Raw genomic sequence first — 20,956 nt, 5'->3', positions numbered from 1 at the left:
GTTAATTTGCTGTATATACAACGGTGTAGAAAGTCATTCGGATTTTCTTGCTTTATTATTTCCTCATTGCTGTCCATTGATTCAAGTCTCAAATCGGTCCAGTCTTATATATGATTGTCCTTATGATACACCCAAACTGACCCAGTAGAAGTTGACAGTGGTCTCACAAACCATACAGCAGACTGAACAGCATCTCTAAGGCACTGAGCATTGAGCAGTCAGATGCTACGGAGCAGACAGAGCTTGGTTTAAGATTAAGTTTTCCAAGTTGCCAGAAAAATCATAAAAGTGTGATTATCTAATTAAAAAAAAGCAAAATGTATCAGTAAAACTTCATAAAATTCAGTCACAAATACTTAACCACATATAAAGTGGAAAGTCTTTAAAAAAGAAACTCATTCAAATTGCTTGTAAAATAACATTCAAACTAAACCTGATCCATATGAGACATGATTTCACTCTACACATTCAGAGAATGAAGAACTGTAAAAAATTTTCACAAGCTTTCCATGGAAAACTTGCCTCCTCTTTAGTTAAATATTTTGATTGACTAGCAGATGCTCAGTGAAATGAGCACCAACTTTTTTTCATCTCACCTTCAAACACAGATTTGTTTCTTTTGCTTTTGTGGATCATCAGTTCACCTAGCAGAAAAATCAATGTCCTATACAGAAAAAAAACAATCTTAGTAGAAGTAACAGTAATTTAAAACTTTATGTACTGTAACAAGCAATAAACATGGTATTATCCATCAGAATTCGATTCTCATAGGACATGCCATCTTTCTCTTGCTCTGCAACTATATTATTCTTTTAGTAACAGAAAGCAATGGCAGAAATGCCTGAAAACATCTGCAACTTGCAGATAATTAATTACTAGGATGTGTTGGAACAGACAGGAGAATAAAAAAGGAAGAGTTTTCTTGAGGGAACCCAAATTCTTTTCATGATTGCACAGGTGACTGTGCTTGAATATTTTCTGAAAAATCATCACCTTTTTTTTTTTCCCCACAACCTGAAAGTGAGGATATCCCCTTCTGCCCAGCTATCGATTTTCATACTGCCCATCTGTGTGTCTTTTACACATACACACACCTAGAGGAAAACATGCTACTTCTGGGAAAAAACACATAAAATTAGATATGAAATTTCTTATATTTTAACAAGAAATATTGCATTCAACATCCTCCATGGAACAGATTCTGTTTAAATATTGCAAACCTCTTGTGGAGTTCTTCTGTTATTTTGGCTCAGCAGCAATTTTCTTATTTTAAGATTTCCAAACTTAGAATTTACTGTAACCTATCTGTGATTACATAAATACAAATGCATTAAAATGACTAGTGATATGGCACTTCTTTACATTGGCTAGTCTTGCACTAGCGAACAGGTTATGATCATAGAATCATAAAATCATTTAGGTTGGAAAAGACCTTTGAGATTATCAAGTCCAACCATTAACCCAGGACTGCCAAGTCCACCACTAAACCCTGTCCGTAAGTACCACATCTATTTGGTTTTTATACACCTCCAGGGACGGTGACTCCACTACTTCCCTGGGCAGCCTGTTCCACTGCTTGACAAGCCTTTCCGTGAAAAAATGTTTCCTAATATCCAATCTAAACCTCCCCTGGTGTAACTTGAGGCCATTTCCAATTGTCCTGTTGCCAGTTTTCTGGGAGAAGAGACCTACCGCCACTTGCCTACAACCTCCTGTCAGGCAGTTGTAAGCAATAATGTGCCCCCTGAGCCTCCTTTTTTCCAGGCAAAAGAACCCCCGTTCCCTCAGCCGCTCCTCGTAAGACTTGTGCTCTGGACCCTTCACCAGCTGCACTGCCCTTCTCTGGACACGCTCCAGCACCTCAATGTCTTTCTTGCAGTGAGGGCCCGAGGCTGAACACAGGAGTCGAGGTGCGGCCTCACCAGCACCCAGTGCAGGGGGACAATCGCTTCCCTAGTCCTGCTGGCCATGCTATTTCCATACAAGCCAGGATGCTGTCACCTTTCTTCTGCAATTTTGTTGTCCTGTATGGATAAAACACTCCTCATCTGAATGTACTTAATTTTGCAAAGGAAGACAAAAGGTTGGTTTGGGATTTTTGCTTTGTTTTTAAAAGATAAACTATTCTCCTGAAATTTATTTCTTTTATATTTCTTTTTTGAAATTGAAATTGAAAAAAAAAAATTATATTCTTTATTGTCCTCTATTTTCACTCTGAAAAATTTTAGCTTATGTTAAGTAAATACAAAGTGAGGAATCTTGCAAGGCTGAAATGGAGTCCCTTTCACACATGCTATAGTAGAGTACTAATAGCATCTCCTACACCTCAAGCACTAAGATTGAAGGGCAGAAATATTAAGTAGAAGCCTGTGACACTTTCTCAGGTGAATATTTCATCAATATTTGCTATTCTTTTTCAATTTAAAACATACTAAGCTTGAAGAACTTTCATTGATTTAGCTAGGTAACCTGCTGAAGCAGCAGAAAGGTTTTCTCTACCTGCCTAAGACTGGTCTGTGGGATGAGGCAGAGCCTGATGTTCTGAAAACTCATTTTCCCTGCCTGAATTATGAGCAGTGCCGCACCTGTGGATTTTCTGTGTTAATGGTTTCATTCTGATTCAGACTAAAAGCTTTTAAAAAAATAAAATATTAATGAATTTTTAAGACCACCAGAAATCTTCATTTGATTTCAAACAAATAGTGAGGTTCTTCAAGTTTAGCCATTTATACTTAGACATACAATTTATGTGCCCTGCTGTTATTTTTTAGATACTGATGCAGCTTCCTATCGGGTAGCAGAAAAGGAATTCAAAGAGAGATTCACAAAATTCAGCAATATTGAGTCTTTTATATAGCCACAGAACATATCTAAAAATTACAAACTTGCACAATTTCAAGCAGATTTCATGAGTTTTATCTGACAACTAAACACACTTAGCAATGGAGATTTGCAATTTGTTGCTCAGTTGTGATTCTATGCACAAGGCAGATGATTAGATAAATGCAGCTCTCAGGGGACCTGAGCAGAGCCCAGTGAAGCCAATAAACAGCAAAACTACTTTCAAAAGGCTTTGGTTACAGCATTTGGTTAGGTTTTAAGCTGGAATGCTTCAAACACTCAATTACTAGAAAAGAAAATCACACTACTGATCATGGAAAGTGACTATAAAATTAATTAATTGACAAAATACTAATATATATGTATATTTTCAGTAAATCCAACTAATATTTAAGCAGTGGACATTTCATCAAAACATTTTAATTCTTGGTATGCATGCAATAGCCTCTGTCTACATTTTTTATAGTATTTTACATGCATTGACAAATAAGTTTCAGATTTCTGAGGAATAAAGGTACAGGACCAATGTCACCCTCATTGTATATGGAAAAGAGAGGGAGAGGACAAAGAGAAATTTATGTAATATGGCAATATTATTTAATAATGAGTCTTTTTGGTTTTAGCCAATAAACCCCTATCACAAAGTGCTTGAATGCATCTGATATTTGCAGTTGGTTTTCCTCCAGATAAATTTATTAGACTACAGTGGAAAGAATTAAAGCCTGACTTCCACTTAACCTTGGGCAGGAACAGTGCACCACTGTCAGTGGAGCACTGATACTGCTTTTGCACTCCCCCGTCTTTACCCAGTTTCTCCCTTATTCGGCCCCATTCCTCAATGAAAAAGCACAGTAGTGCTCCTGTCCAGATAGCTTCCAGCTAGGAAAAAGTGCTGATTAAGAGTCAGGACTCACAAATTAGTTTTCTCCTGGAAAAAGTTGAATCTGTCTGTGCTAACCTGTACACTGATCAAAACAAATGTATTTCAGATCATCAAGATTGCTTCTGCATCAACACATGTCACAGTACCAAATCTTCCTCAGATTTACCCTCCTTGTTCAAACAGTTAGACCATAGCCTTTTGGTACCAGGCAACATTTTGTGTAGGGACTCCAACTGACTTGATTCACTTTCATATTATGAACCCTGAAACCAAATGCAAATTGCCAAATACTGGTTCTTTTAAGTGTCAGCAAATTTCTATAGAGAATCACTGTAAAATACATGTTCACATTCTCAAATTAGAAATGACCACTTTACAGGTGTGAAAAAAGCTTAGAGACAGATCTAAAAATATTTCAGCTGCAAAATAATCTCATATTTCATGTTGGAACACTTGCATTGATTAGAAATTTTTTAGTGACAGTAATTTTAAAAGTGTCATTTAGAGATGTGACATTTAGGATGCCTCCATCCTAAGTAAAAATTCAGAGGCTTAAATTGGGAAAAGCCTTCTGTAATTCTTAAAATCATAGAACCATAGAATCATTTAGGTTGGAAAAGACCTTTAAGTTCAAGTCCAACCATTAACCCAGGACTGCCAAGTCCAACACTAAACCATGCCTCTTTACAAATCATCATGTGAAAAGGAAGGTAACAACCCATACCGCCACACAGAACCAAGAAAGCCTGACAGTATCACCTAATAGTCTTCTTTAACAGATTCCTTTTTAACCAAATAAATCTCTCAATTATGTGTAATCTTTTACATTTCTGCTAATGTGAAAAAGTCTATTTTCTCTACTTATCTTCAGAGAAGGCGATGATGGGGAAGACATTACTCAGTAGCTATTGATACACCTCCGTCATGAGATTTTGGGAGGAGACCAGCCCGTGACCACTGAGTTAGGACAATTAATTTTTGAGGTGAATACCTCTGACAAAAAAAAAAATTCAACAAAACAAAACCAGGACCATCAACTTGGTTCATGTAAGACACCAACATTTATGGTATTTGACATACATACTACTGCTACTGATTTCATTCTGATAAAGGTAAAACTGACTTTATGCATATAACTGTACACACGGTACATTCAGACAAGCAGCTTCAAACACAAATTTCCATTTATGAGGAACTGGTGGATCATTTCTTGAAAAAGTTCACTGAAGGCAAGACTAGGCACTATGTTAAAATTAGAAAAAAAGGAGATTAGTCTTCAAATTCATTAAGCAAAAAATCAGAGATGTGAAAAAGCATAGAAGAACTATAGGTAGGTATGAAACCGGTTGATTGATTATACATGCAGACTTTGTACTCCTACACCATCATGAAAACAAATACACATGACTGAATATTTATACACCTCATATCTACACAGATGTATGAAATTCTAATGCAAGAACAAGTAATCAAGATAGCATAAATATATCAAGCTGAATTAATATTCCTTTTTACAACTGTTTATGGCTGATCTTTAGCTCCAAAACCAATTTTTCTTCAAAAATAAAAATAAGTACTGATATTTCAATGCTTTAAAGTAAATATAAGTACCTTTTTAAGAATCAGTAAGTAGTTTTATTTTAATCTATGAAAATCACTTGTTGCAATAAATCATTTGCTTCACAAGGTAATTAAAATACATATGCATTTTAAAAATATATTATTAACTTGTGTTTGTTCCAAAAGTAAAATGAGAAACTGAGGAATAGGAGGAATAGGTTTTCAAATCAAAATTATAATTGTCTTCATTTTTACTTATACTTTGATGTAAAAGGATTAAAATGTATTTCAGGCACTTTTTAGAAAAGCAAAAAAAAAAAAGGAAGATCAAATTCACAACTGAGCAACATGACAAGTAGTTAGGGTCATGTAACACACAAACGCCTTTTGCAAAACAGCTACACCCAGAGCTCTCACCAACACCTAGGAAAATCCATTCGGTTTCCCCCATCTATCTGTGGGCAGCTGAGACCAGGATCTCATACGTCTCAGGAAGATTCATCACTTCCAAGCCATACTGCGTTTCCTGAAGCGAGGTGCCCTGCTGACATGTTCTCTTTCTCTAAACAAATGTAAACTAAACCAGGAACAAAAACCTTCTTCCCACAGAAGGCAACCATTAGTGTGGAGAGACATCCTCACTGTTTTGCTCTGTGAAAGCACAATTCTGAGAGGCGATACTGTTATTGAAAGTATCCATGCCAGAGGTGCTATACAAAGTAAATGTACAGATTCCAATCCTCTCCAGCAGAGGGTGGAAATTACTCTGCACTTTCAACATAAGGGCTGAACCAGTTTGACTGGCGAGGAGATACAGAAGACATTCAAGTATGCATTCAAATATACACAATTTTCAGTGTATTATCATGGTTATTGAATTGTTTTGAATTGTTATTCAATGAAGTTAATTTTATTAACTGAATTCATCATCTCAATTTACCTAAAATATCAACTCGTTGAAAACAAAATGCACACAACACAAAATATTGTAAGAAATGAAAGAAGTAACCTTCCACAAGCTTGCTTATACCTTTCCCAATGTGTAGTTAATATAAGCCCCTTTTTACAGAGTGATAGACCTTAGAAGCTCTGCACTAATGAGCTGGTAGGAAAAGGAATGCTTAGCTAGGAAGTTCAATATTCAGTTTTACCATTATCTTTCAAAACATAATTTTATACTTCATAAACTAAAACACCTGTCCCTACCAGAAATAAAACGCAGCTCTTGTGGGTTTCTTGCTCCACCAACTACATTCAGAAATCTACATTTTTTTCATTATTCAACTTCTATCCAAATCTCTCTGCTAGCCATTTGACTTCCAGAGTACTTAAGCAGATGCAAAGTAATTTAAACATTTCTTTAAAATTTCCCAATTTACATACTGCACATTCCAGTCTTACCATCCTTCTAACAGCATAGCACTCTGCCTGCACTGCCAAAACAAATCAGCTAATTATGCCACCAGACAGAGCAGTGATCAGCTAGACCTGATATTCACTTGTTTAAAACAAAAAGGAAAACCCAGAAAAGCAAACAAAGCAAACAAGAAAGACAGTATATGATGTTAAAAGATGTTCTAGTTACTGGCCCAAGGAACCATGATCTTGTTAGTTTCACCTCTGCTCCTCTCACTGTCTTTTTATGCTATTTACCCTTTAATGCTCCAGCAAGCCCCGCACAAGCAGGCCGGAGCAAAACCTCATGTACTGCCATCATGAGCAGCTCAGCGAAGCATGGTGGTTTGGAATACAAAACAATTTTCTGGGGATGTAAACTCTGCCTTTTTTTTTTAATGAAAGTTGGTCAGTGTAATGGAATGTGATTGCTGAATGGCCCTTCTGCAAATTAATTCAATATAAGGAAACAAGTTTTTTTCAGTGAAATGGTTTTGATTATTCTTAAAAAAGTAAACAATCAAATGCCTTACAAAAAAAGAAAAGAAAAAAAAAACCACCACCACAAAACAACCTATGTATACTTCTTTATTAAATGGGTTTTTGATCTCAAAAACAGGAGATAACCTGCAATATCAAGCACTCCAAGAAATTGCCCTTACATGCAATGAGATCTTTTCTCCTTCCAGTACACCTCTGCCAGAAGCAGTACCACAGGTCATATCCATAGCCTGGGTGTAATTAAAAAATGAGGTTCCATTACATTTTGTCACACATATATACAACATTAAAATAGATGGTCAAGATCCATTTCTAAAACCAGTATGTATTCAGTTTACAAACTATGTGTTGTAAGTATTTATTAATTGTAACAGATTATGGGCTTGAAATACATTTCTTAATTTGGTTTAATGTAGTCATATGCAATGGTCGTTGAGCCACTGGAAGATTATTTCTTACCATTACAGATCAATTTTAAATTCTATTCTATCTGCATTGAGACAGGACCATCTAAAGCAGAGGAGTTATGCGAAATATGTAGATTACATTAACTTTTTTTTTCTCCACAGTTGGTTTTTTGGTTGGTTGTTTTTGTTGGGGTTTTTTTTTTTTTTTTGGGGGGGGGGCGTGCAGTGAAGGGGAAGAAAGGAAGTCATTTTAAGTTTCAGAAAAACATGTCACTTTTCAGCCTGAAAAAAAAAATAAAGACACTAAGATCTGAAAATTTATTCCAACTTAACCACAGGCTTTGTTACATGCTTTACTTATAAAAATTTATCAGAAAAAATATAAAAGGGAATTATTTAATAATCTACTTCACTTTATATTTTGGTAGAGTGTTCTGGTTGTCACAGTTGACTTTGAAGTCTCTTGGTACAAAAATTCTCTGATCTTTGGGCATTCAAATGAAGTAGTCCATATTCCTTAGCGACAGCACAGCCCCTGTGCTGCTCTCAAGATTAGCCACACTGTACAGGTTAAGGGTGACAGAGGGAAGTGTTTGCTTGCAAGTAAAGTCGCCTATAATAGCCACTGATAAGCAGCTCTAAAATAAGCACTCAAAAAAATTTTGATCAGGGACCTATGACCTGAACTATAAACAACAGCAAAAGTTACAAGAAAGCCGTTTACTCCCATACAGACAGATAGATGACTTTTGCTTTGATACAGCAAAACAAAAAAGCTTCCCCTTACCATGGTGAATAAAACATCAGATACCCATCTTTGCCTTCCATCCAAATTCACTCAAAATGAAGTTGTCTAAATATAACAAAGAGGTTTCTGGTTTTCAGCAAATGAAAACATTTTACTTTGGAGATCTCAGAAGAGCTTTTAGCCACAAGCCAATAATCTTCAGAAAGAAAAAAATTAATTTAGCCAAATATTTGTTTCATTTTTGGAGGACTATGAGTTATGAACTATTCAAACATGTTTAAGCTAACGATGTGTAATAATTAGAACAGCCAAATAGATGGTAATAATTCATAGGTAGAGAACAGCAAGAAATTGAGGGTGAAAAATGATTATAGAACTTTTCATTATAATCTTAGGAAAGAGATTGATGTGTAAACTACAAATCAAAATATATAGTATGACAGAAATGGAACGTGAAGCATATTCAAATTATTCTGATATACTTATTTTGCAAATGCACAGCACACACGGGTAACATTTTTTTCAAAATTTAAGTTTTACCATTTATGGCTCCTTATAGCCAGAATTCTGAAAGATGTTCAGGCACAGAGTCCAGATGCTTACAAGTATCTAGGTCCCTAACTTGTTCTGAAATCCAAAGATAGATAGGCTCCTGACTTCATCTCAGATCTTCATCTAACATCCAATAGACTTGCACACTCTGTGCAGAACACTGGGTAAAACTGACATTTTCAAACCCATTCCAGAAATGGAAAAGTTTGTACTGGAAACATGAAGCCAAGTTAAATATCATATTCCATTTGCTCATTTTGCCAATGGCATAAAAGCAGTATGTACATTCAATGTTAAGATGAGCTGCTATTCACTGACACTTCACGGAATTACAAGCCAGTAGCCCCAGCAGAAACATCTGCTACCATTTTATGCAGATTCATGGTACCTGCCTTCCTGGGCTATAAAGCTAGCTCTTCTTCCCCGAAGCAAGTCTGAATTCTTATCGCACTGTGAGGAACAAGTGTAGGAGTGGAAGTTCACTGCAGCTCTCCCATCCCTTCCACAGAAGGATATATTTGGTCTAGGCTGTAGAGAATGTAAAAGCTGGATGCAGGTTAGGAATCATAGAAACAACCATGGTCACATCAAGCAATGTTCATAACAGTCCTGGGGAATGAGGAGGGGGGGAGGGGGTGGAAATGAATAACACTGACAGGTTGCGTAATACTGAAGGACTATTCCTGAGATCTGTCTTCAAAAGAATCATCTCTAGCACACATGTGAATAACAGAGCTCAGCATACAGGAAAATCTACCTTTAGGAAACAAGAACACAGGACAGTTTAAAGCGAAGCAAGATATTTTAAACTCATAACTAATATCTTTAAATAGCAAACTAAAACCAAACACATTTAATTGGATTCAGTCATCATTTGTGTTGTATTTAGTTCACATCTAGCTAAGTAATATGCATATGAAATAATACATTTGTTAGCATTTAATTTTCAACATCAAAAACCTTGAAATTGTTTTAAAGACTTTTTCTTCCATTTCAGAGAGATCAGCCACCACAATAAATTCACTACTTCAATAAATAAACAATAAGAACATGTACAAGTCCTACTCAACATTTCAACACCCAGCAGTATATCACTGTATTTAATATTCTGTTCAAAATTTCAAAGAAACACCTTTAAGTTAGTAAAAACATGTATTTCAGATATTTACTGACAGAATGCATGTAATTAAAAGTCAATTTTGGTCATGGGAGCACCTAAACTAGGTTACTGATAGCTCATTTCTCCCACACACACCATGTCTATTGCTTAATAACCCATCAGACTTCAGACGTCTTTTATTTTGACCCATTTTAAAATGCTCTGTTAGATTGCCTAACATCTGACAGTGCTTACTTTTGATACCACACTCCCTTTGCATTACAGAAGTGTGTTTCTTATCATTTTATTTTTAATGTACTAGATGTATGCAACACTAGAATTCCCAAGCTGGCAATAAATGGGCTGAGGGGACAATTTGGGCAAAGTATCCTGTTACTAAGTCTATGGTAACAGCATGTTCAGTTGCATCAGGTTGCAATTGTCAACAGAAAGCTGCCAACCTGCCCAAGTCATGGGAAATAGAAAATGGGCATACAACTACATTTTTTTAAAATTATTAAGAGGGTTTTATTAACAAACTCCAAGACACTATGAAGACTAACTAGGCTAATTTCTCCTTGCTGTTTTGAACAAAAATCTCAGTATCCCCTAGCTAAGAGACTCAGTAACAATGGAAAACTATGTAGCAGAGCTAAGAAATTAAAAGAAAAAAAATCCATTCATCATTTCCATTTATACAAAGTAAACCATTATATTTTCAGGAAGAGATGTAGGAGAGAGAAAGAAAAACAGCGTGAGGGAAAAGGAAGTTTAAAAAAAAAATAAATCTGTTGGGGACTACATCACCATGCTTTTAGTAACTTTCAAAGGAGAACTACAAGTTGCCTATAGCAGGATTTCACTATCAGAAAATTAGACCATAAGAAATGCTATAAATAAAAGACAGGAAAAGGTTTCAGTATTTAGGGAGTCACCTAGATAACAGTTTCCATGAACGTTGGACACACAGCTTTGAAAAACAGAACATCTCTGAAGTATTTCAACTTGGTAAACTGAGGGACAAAAGCAAGGTACCCAATTATTAACTGAAGCTTGAGGTATACGCTTGATTTATTTTACTACTTATGTTTTGTTTCCAAGTTTGTGTCTAACAGACTAATCCCCAGTTGGAAAAGGAAATCTCTGTGTTAGTACTGAGCTTGTCTGCCACTAAAGACAAGGTGAACCAGAGCGACAGACAAGCTTGGCTCTTACCTTCACTGAGAAATCAAGTGGAAACAAGTCCATGTGCAGCCACCCCAAGAAAATTGTAGCCTAAAGATGTGTTTGGGGAACCCAGAGCCTTGCAAGTGTGCACTGTTCAACAGTAATAAAATGTTTTTGGGGGTAATATTATCTACTAGTAGTTTTACAGTAATTTCTCTACCAGACACAAATCATAAGTCCTCCTGGAATTAACAGATAGATGGAATCCAGTCAAAAGCCTGCTGGAAAACCTCTCCGTTGTCACATGAAAACTTGACTGCATTCCCATCATTTTCCAGCCATACATTTATCCCATCTCCCGGGTAGAGTTGTATAGATCTTACTCTGTGTAGCTTAATAGAATTCTGTACATTTTCCATAGCTTTGACCTAGAGCAAGTTAGAATAATCATCATTAGGATCCTATGATATATCACCCTAAATTTACTGCAATCTACAGATTTACATAATGTCAGATCAGATCAGAACCACACTGTCTGCATCATGCAGTCATGCCACAGAGGTGCTTCTGGGAGGATCTGGTAAGTTATTGTAAGATACAACAGGACCCACCAAGGAAACGTCAATACTTCCATAGTTTGCTGACAGGAAAGAAAAAAACTGGAGGCAACCAAACTACGCTACTTATAGAATTGGAAGATTTGATATCATGAGGGCACATTTTATTTCTGTGGGTCTCTATATACTGGAGCTTTAGCACAAGTGTAAGCTTCATTGAATTTCAGACTGAGAATTGGATGACAAAGAGTAACACTACCTAAAAAAAAAAACCCTACAGTCAAAACATTTTTATGGTTTTATTATTTATTTTACATTTCTTTTATATTATTATCTTATTATATTTTAAATAACATCATTTATAAAATAAAAAAAAAACAAACCAAACCTAGCTTTGACTGTGAGCATAAAGCAACCTGTGCTTTTCCAGTTGAAAATAAAATATCTTAATAAGAATTTTTAATAAATATGACATATTTAGGGGTAGAAAACTTATTAATATCAGCAGCATGCTAAATTCCAGTAGTTTATCAAATTATTTGTAAATAACATGCTTCAGTAGATAAGATATCCTCATAAAAAACACAGAAGTTAATAAAATAGGAACAAAATCCTATTCTTAGCTACATGATGCAAATTCGCTTCTGGAAACTTCACTGGCATAAATAAAAAAGGGGCTTCTCTGGGTTTATATATATATATATATATATATATATATATATATTGGAAAAAGACTGCATTTCCTTTGTAATCAAATGAACATTTTCCGAACACAAGTTTACTCCAGACTTACTCCAGTCACACTGCAACCCAAGGCAATAAGATTATTGCAAAATATCATGCAGTTTCCCTGAATCTGACTATCACCAGATTAAAAGATATTAGCAGAAATTTTATGAAAGCTAAATGACAGTGTCCTTGAGGTAGTACTGACATTGACTCGAGCTGATACAGTTTTTGGTCATTAACATACCTTGCTATGTGTCTAGAACGAGCCCTCCAATAATTAGAGCTGAATACACTATGATTTTTAAAATTAAATCATGCCTCTGGGAAAGAATCAGGGAATAGACAGCTAAAGGACTTTCAAGCAATTAACAAGAACTGTACTGTCAGGTTAAAAATTAAACATTGCAAAGTAGGTTAAAAGTTTCCTCTCTCTCAAAAATTGTATTTTGACATAGAAGACAGTTCTCCGGCATGCTGCTGAGTGAAGACAGAGGTGAGAATGGATACTTCCTATTTACAACCAATTGAAGTAAATTTCTCTATTAATTTTCATATTCTACCCTTCTAAAAACAGAATTTTGCTTTCTAGTACCTTCAAACCGAGCCTATCAAAAAAGCTGACAAAGATTAATTAAATGTCACAATGTCACTGAACTTAGACAGGTGGGCAGAAATGCAGAAGCAAAGATTCATACTTTTTCAGTGACCTCTGATTTCATATGTCCGTATTTCTGCTACTCCAGGCTGAGTGATCAGAAACTAAGCCACTTAAATTTTAACTTGATTATATAACCATAAAAAAGCCTAAGCAACTTAACAAACATTACACATTTTTTATTTAGCTTTGTAGCCACCAGAACCCCCAAACCAAATCCTAAATCTAGACCTTTATTTACTATTACATGCTTTTACATAGTATTTCAATTCACAGTTCCATCCATATACTCAAGCACAAGAAACCTAATATCAAGAAAAATCTTTTATGGACTCAATTACAAGCACTGGCTATTTTGATGAGCTAGCAAATAAATTGCCAGTAAACATTCAAAAATGTGTAGTCTTGCTAAAAATAATCAATGGGAATAACAGAATCAGAACTTTTCCCAATGGGCCTAAGCATGATGCTGATCTTATGAGTTTTGGTAAGTATATATGTAGATAATATTAATCAAGTGCTTTTTTCTCACTGCAGTCAAAACAAAAAAATCAGAAAACTGAAGAGGAAGCCTCATGATATTGAGCATCCCAGGTCAACATTTAAAAGACCCACATACAGCTTTTCTAAAACATCATCTTTTGGATTACTCACAGAAATTCTGTAACATTTTGGTCTGGGTTTTTTTTGCTTTTTCTTTAAACATCTCAAAGTTGTGATGAACGTATTTGTCTTTATTTAGATTATGAAGAAGGTGAATATTCTAAAATTAAGCATCTTGTGGGGAAAAAAAAAAATAATGTACTTGTGTACTTCTTCACACATGCTGCCAGCGATCTTCAAAACATCCCAAGTTAAATGAAATGTACCTCAGAGAACTGAAAATCATTTCAGTTACCCTTACTGAGCTCTTTCTCTGCTGAAAACTGTATTCCATGTCCAAGTATGTAACGTCATTAAGTGTGAAAGAAAATGCAATGAATAGACTGTTATGGCAGGACTAGAATGGACATAATGAAAACTGGGAAATTTTCAAAATATACGTGAGCTCAAACTATCCATTAATATTCTACATTATGTAAAGACAGAAGGATGTCTTGTCAATAAAATGAACTGCTTTCCTTGAACAAACAAAAGCATAATCCTTCGCACAGGTTCTAGAAGTCCAGAAGGTGAGTGGCTGCTGCACTAACCTCAGGTGGACTCGGCTCAATTGCTTTTGTGGTTCTTGAAGTAAACCTCAAGGAGGACAAGAGCACATGCCCTCAAGAGCCCAAAAGCACAATGTACACCTTCACATATCCATTTTAACTCATGCATGCTTACAACTGGTATAAAAAGAAATGCCAGTAGCAAGCTTTAATCAACTAGATTTCATAGCAAATCAATCAGTGACAGGCAATGATGAGACATTATTCAATATTAAAAATACTAGGAACTGAAGATGAAAAACAACCTAATGCATTCCTGCCTCATATTCCACATCAAAGCACTTTCAATAGAATATTTTGTGGCTTATTTTTGGTCCTGCTTCCTAAAAGTTTAATTTAGATATTTGTTGCTTAAATTTCACCCTATTACTTCTATGTAATTTCTTTCCTCCTTGTGGCATCCATTTATGCATTTGAGGAGCATTATCGTTATTTCTCTTCAGCTTACGTTTATGGGAGTTGCATTTTACCCGGGGAACTATGATAAAGCTTAATATACAACTTACTGTCCAAAAGAATTTTCAGACATTATAAATGCATAATTTAGAGTAACGTTAAAAATTTGTCATTTTATCCTTTGGGGCATCTACAGAAGTGCAAAAATTGTGGGAATGCAGCAAATAAAAAGCCAAGCAATACTAATTGTCTTTTTAATACCAAATGTTTCTCTATGCTTGGTCACATACAAAGAGTGAATGTTCAAGAAATAGGAACAGTTTAACTGTACAAAGTTTTTCTTTAATAGAAATAAAAATTATCATTGCCACAACAGTATTTGAAAACCGTACATGAAAGCTAGTCCTAGCTAAAACTATCCTTCTCACAAAAATATAAATATTCTTTTAAAAAAAGCAGAGGGAAAAAAGAATCTGTTTGTGCAAGGATTGTATGAGGTATAATTATAAATCCCTGATTATCAGTTTATCAGGAAGTAATTCAAAAATCTCAATACTGTAAGAGAACCTTATGACAAATCCTGAGCAACAAGACTGAAATTACTACCTTTAGAATCCAAAACTACAGACATTTCATACTCCTACCCTATCAGTGACATAATGTATCCACTGAAACCCACACTCATTTGAATCTGATACTACTAAGTATGCTTTAACGCATTTTGTCTTCATCGCATATAGCAATACTTTCCAACTCTACTGCTCTATATTAACCTAAGTATGTAACAGCTAACAAAAAGGTAAATCTCATTAGCTTCCACTGAGACATTACAGACATGTGACAAAAAACAGGGACAAAGTACTCAACCTAAGCTTCCTACAATATAAATGATAGGTAGAACATGTAAAGACCAGTCCCAAAGACAAACAGGTTTCAAACCAATGCATGCACAAATTTTAGAAATATCTATGTGAGCTGCACATATAACGTGCACAGTCTACTGTGCTGGGGTGACTGCTGGTGGTCAAAGATAGGTCCGAAGAATAGGTGCAAATTAAAAAGAAAATTGATTAATAAGGCAAATAAAGGTTCAAAATGGAGGGAAGTATAATAAAAAACATGAGGCACACTAACATGTTGCAATTATGACTTAAAGTTTCGCACATACCTGATCGAAAAATTAAGCTGCACGTGTGCACAACAACATGGATGAGTTCCATGAAACTGCACGAAATAACAAATGTTGTTTTAATAGCAACAGACACAAAAATATTGTGGCTTAAGTTCCCAGATGTATACAAGCAAATGTTATCATCTTTCATACTGAATAAAATGCATCAAAACCTATATACACAGTAGCATCAATAGAGCTTTCTATGATTTATGAAGATTTAGACAGGCTGCATATGTTTACATGATAACCCTCAAATATGTATACAAAAAGGCTTTGAAACCGGAATGCCACATGTTAAAAAAAAATCTGGTATACCTTTACTATTTACTATGCTCTGAAATTTCTGTTCAAGTTTTAGAATTAACTCTGCTTTTCCTTTTCCGTTATCACTAAAATAAGGCTTTATGTTCCTTGAATAGTTGAGATTACCCAGAGAGATACTCTGGACATAAAATGTCAATAGTTTTTGCTATTGTTGCAAAGCAGTTCATACTTTGTATCATCTACACAGGAAAAAGACCTTCAGCACTGCCTGCACTGCTCCTCCTTACCCAGTACTCTGTCAGACAACTCCACATCAGTCTTACTTCACTTCATCTTGAAGCCAATTCAAATTTTTGTCCCCCACTTCCAGTCAAAGACTGCTCCCAAATATCAAACTGAGAAATGTAACCATTAGAGTGCGAAGGAAACATTTACTTATACGTGTATTATTCCTGCTCACTCTTTCTCATACATTGCTATTTGTGGTCAAAAGATGCCTCTCTGTGTGACTCTGGAGGTAGTAGCTGTTTTCTTTTTAGATTGCTGACTACTGATGCCCTAGCTGATGTGGTAAAACCAAGATTTCCACAACAGTGTGAGTTTCTCTGTGTGCCCATAGACAGGGAGAGGGGGAGATGCTACAGGGCCAGACCAACGGCCTGGGCACGTGCAAGCAAGACCTCTGAGCATTAAAGAAACTCTTGACATGCCAAAGGGCACTGAGTGATTAGTTGCCTGAAAAATCACCCACGTACATTTCCACTAACAGCAGAAGGCCATAACATGTAAGTCACCCAAAGCCCATGTCCACCACAGCTCTCCTATGAAATGAGCGAAACACGTATGGCAGCAGCCGAACCATGTGCAGTTGCTCTCATCTCCCATTGGCTTCATGCTGCTCTCATCTGGCAGCTGCAAAGCCATGGGGCCAGACTGGTGATGCTCTCCTGCAGGCTCATTCTTCCATACATGAGCAGGGACAGCCAGAGGTGCTCAGTATTTCACAGAAATCATGCTGGACTTCAATAAACTCTAACCAAAACACTCACGATAAATTCACTTCTGTGAGTCATGCAGCTACACAGAATCATCATCCAAGTTTAGAGATGCAGTAATCATAGCTGCAAAGAGATAAACAGAGGTCTTGTGCTGGCTTTGACGTGCATTAGGTGCTCAGTTTACATAACTTCCAAATTAGAAATTAACCTCAGAAGACTGGGAAAAGACAACCACGAACAAAATGGTCCCCTTGTGGAAAAATTATGTAATACTCATTGAATTTAATTCTCCAAGGGTGTATACGCCTGACGAAAAGTCAGTTTTTCCCTGAAACACAGGCAAGACAGCAAGCCATAAAACTAGAGACCAAGGCCCACAAGGATGCAAGTAACAGATTCAGAGACCACTGAGTTTACAGACAAAGCTTCCACACTCTGTTCATATCAAAATAGGGGGGCAGAAGGCCACAGGAACACTGCCCACCCCCAAAACAACACAGCAAAATATTGTTCACTATAGATAAACATACAATGTTGTATGAAAATCATGAGAATGTGGTCAAGAAATGTAATCAAATGCATCAAAGTATCTCAGCAAATGCATACAAGCATCCAGAGCTAGAAAAACAAAAATAAATCACAGTCCACAGGAACATGTACTAGAAATTTCCCATGTTTTACATGATTAACCCAATATTCTTCTAAATACTTTTAAAAATTACTGTAATGTCCATCTTTATATTAATAATAGCTACATTTATAAATTTACTCTAAAACTTCCCACTTGGATACTGCAAAATATTCAGCCTTTTATCTTTTTCTTGCTATTTTGGTAAAAAATTTAATTCTTTCCCTTGGTGGTATCAACATTAACACAGTGAAATTAGAATACCCCTGTATCTTTGGATGCTTTAAGGCTTGTCTATGTATAAGCGCTACATTGTTATAAAATCACATGCAAAAAAAAATCAAAACAACTCCATCCTTACAAACACATTTATTCTGGAACAGAGACACTGCTAGGAGGCACTTACTAGCATTGTTATGATTCCCATATAGGAAGATGAATTTACTATATAGTACAACTTCTTCACCCATTTACGTGAACACCGCCACCCAAGAAGAGTAGTACCATTACACAGTCACAATTATTTCAGGAGAAACAACACAAACATCCCATATTGCTCACCCAAACAGTCCTACTGGCTAAAAAATTGCATCCAGATCAGGCCACATCATCCCAAAACTAATGAAAGGCTATGGACTTTATTTAGAAAACAAACACCTCCATTCCAATAAAATAAAAACATAATAAAAGCCCCAGAAAAATACAGTTAATTTAAGAATAATCAGGCAACTGGTCCGAAAAGGATGCAGTGTTGTTTACTCCAAGCTTACAACAAAACAAGGGAATTTACTTGCAAGAATAATCTCATTCATTTTGATGGAATCCTCACGTGAATAAAGTTACTCATGCACACACACGGGTAAGTAAGAGACTATCAGAGCCCCCTATGCAGGGTACCACAGCACCACATGTGACCTGCTACATCCCTCTCCAGCTGGCAGAGAGGCAGTGCGTGGACTCTTGGCTCTTTCCCCCCTTAATGCACCTGCTAGTGCAGCTCAGCTGGCATGTGAGGGGGAAAAGGTACTCCAGGAAAAGAATCAGTGCAGCTTATTCCCTCCAGGGAGCCAGGAAAAAAGCAGGGATTGGAAGCCTGATTTTGAGTCCTAACTGAGTGCTGCCCTGTTCCACCACTCCTGTAGCTGTACCGCTCTTGGGCTCAGCTGCAAGGTACTAGCACAGCTCACTGCGTAACACCTCACTCTGAGTAGTCCCACAGAAACTTGGACATAGGAAGTATCTCCTCTTGTTCCCACTGGAAGTATGTTCTATGTAACCTACTTTTCCTTAGGAGATCATGTAACTATTGAACGTTCTGGATTTTCCTTTTTTAAACATGGTCTCAGGTGCAATCCATTTACTGTATAGATGCAGGCTGTTCAATTCAAGGCATTGATTAAATACGCTTAATGACACTGATAGTTCTTTGGCAAATATCATAGACAGCGTTAAATTTACAAAGGAATACAGCCAGCTGGCATGAGAATACAATGAAATAATCCTGCACTTAAAATGTAATTTTAAAGAGAAGTATCTCTTCCTGGCAATGCATTTGCACCGGGTTTTATAGGAATATTCCAGTTCGGCATACATTCAACTTACTGTGTAAGCAACACTAATTTAACATCACATTTCCCCGTCTACCTAGGAAAACCGTTCGCCACACGGCGTTAGCCTGGGTAAAGTTATTTTGCTGCAGCTCGGACCGCGACGTGCTCCCTTCTCGCCACCCCTTGAACAAGTGCTTACGCCGGGTGCTGAGGCAGGGGCCGGCGTGCGCCCAGCGCGGACCCCCGGGTTCTATTTGTGCTGCTGCCGCTGCCGGCGCCCCGCCGCGCTCTCCCACCCCGGCGCTGTGCCGTGCCGTGCCATGCCGTGCCGTGCCCCGCTCCGGAGGCGCATCCCGCCCGCGGCCAGTACGGCGGCCCCAGCGGAGCGGCCAGCCCGGGACGGCCCCGCAGGCCCCGCGTCGGCAGCGCCCGGCCGACGCGGGGCCTGCGGGGCCCGCCCGGGTGCAGCACGCTGGAGAGCGCCGGGCCGGGCCGAGCCCCGCGGCCGCACCAGCGGCGGCGCACGGACGGCGGACACAGGCAGAGCAGCCGCCCCGCGCCGGCTTTCCAGCCCCCTCCCCGCCGCCCGGGCGGGGGACGCGGAGGCTGAGCTTTAGGGGCCGAGCGGGGCGGTGAGGCTGCCCGCGGGAGGGAAGGGGCGCGCCCGTGCGCGCCCGCCGGGGCAGACCCGCATCTCCGCGGAGCGCGTCCGCCGGCCCGGGGCCGCAGCCCGCCGAAGTTGGCGCCGGGCGAGGTGCGAGGCGGCGGGAGCGCCACCCTGCCCCCCGCGGCGGAGCCACCCCCGAGCGGCGGCGGGAGCCCCGCGCTCACCTGAAGTCGCTGTAGGGGTGGATGATCCAGAACCCCGCAGTTTTAACCCTTTCCTGCTCCTTCTCCACCGCCTTCTGGCTGCCGAACATGCGGAGGGAGAATTTGTTGACCCCCGGCTGCAGCATGGAGGTGAACTGCCGCTGCATGAAGCCGTACTGCCGCCGGGGCCCCTCGGCATCCTCGAAGCCCACCACGGGCTCCTCGCCCCCGCCACCGTCCACTTTGAAGCACACCGAGTTGCCATGCTCCTTCACGCCGCCACCGCTGCCCCCGCCGCCGGGGCTGCTCTGGGCTTTCTCCACCGGAGCCGCCGGCTTGGCTGGGAAGGAGTTAGCGCTGCCATCGTCCCGGCTGCCGGCAGAGGAGCTGCGCTTCCCAGCCTCCATGCTGCGGGGCGGGCGCGCCCCAGCCGCGGGAGAGCGCGGGGAAGCCTCGCCGCCGCCGCCGCCGCCGGTGCCCTTCAGCGGCGCGGCTGGGCTCGGCCGCCCGGGGCGGGGCTGGGCAGGGCTGGGCTGGGCTGGGCTGGGCAGGGCTGGGCTCAGCTCCGCGCCGCCGCGCCGCCCGGCACAGCCAGCGCTGCCGACTCTGAGCCGCGCTCCGCGCAGGGCTGGCGCCGCTTCCCCTCGCCCGCCCCCTGCCGGCGGCCGCGCCGCCCGCCTGACATTGAGAGCCCCGGAGTCCTTGAGGGGCTGAGCGCCCGGGCCGAGGGGAGGGAGGGAGGGAGGGAGGGGAGGAGCGGGGGGTGGGCTCGGCTGCCCTCGGGGCGGAGACGCGCGTGGGCCCGACTGCGGCTCGACGCGTGGGCGCGAG

At 39.2% G+C, this 20,956-nt stretch overlaps 1 protein-coding gene across 1 annotated transcript in view; it reads right to left on the bottom strand.

The window, feature by feature from the left end:
• Positions 1 to 20,640, bottom strand: part of HCN1 (hyperpolarization activated cyclic nucleotide gated potassium channel 1) — a 196,068-nt gene extending 175,428 nt beyond the window's left edge. Inside the window, exon 1 of the mRNA XM_037374490.1 lies at positions 20,147 to 20,640. Within this exon, the coding sequence (XP_037230387.1) occupies positions 20,147 to 20,532 (386 nt within the window). The 5' untranslated portion in view covers positions 20,533 to 20,640. The remainder of the gene's footprint in view (positions 1 to 20,146) is intronic.
• Positions 20,641 to 20,956: the final 316 nt, after the last annotated feature.

This window comes from Falco rusticolus, chromosome Z (genome assembly GCF_015220075.1).
Source record: "Falco rusticolus isolate bFalRus1 chromosome Z, bFalRus1.pri, whole genome shotgun sequence".
Lineage (NCBI taxonomy): Eukaryota > Metazoa > Chordata > Aves > Falconiformes > Falconidae > Falco > Falco rusticolus.
This window is presented reverse-complemented; position numbering and strand designations above follow the sequence as displayed.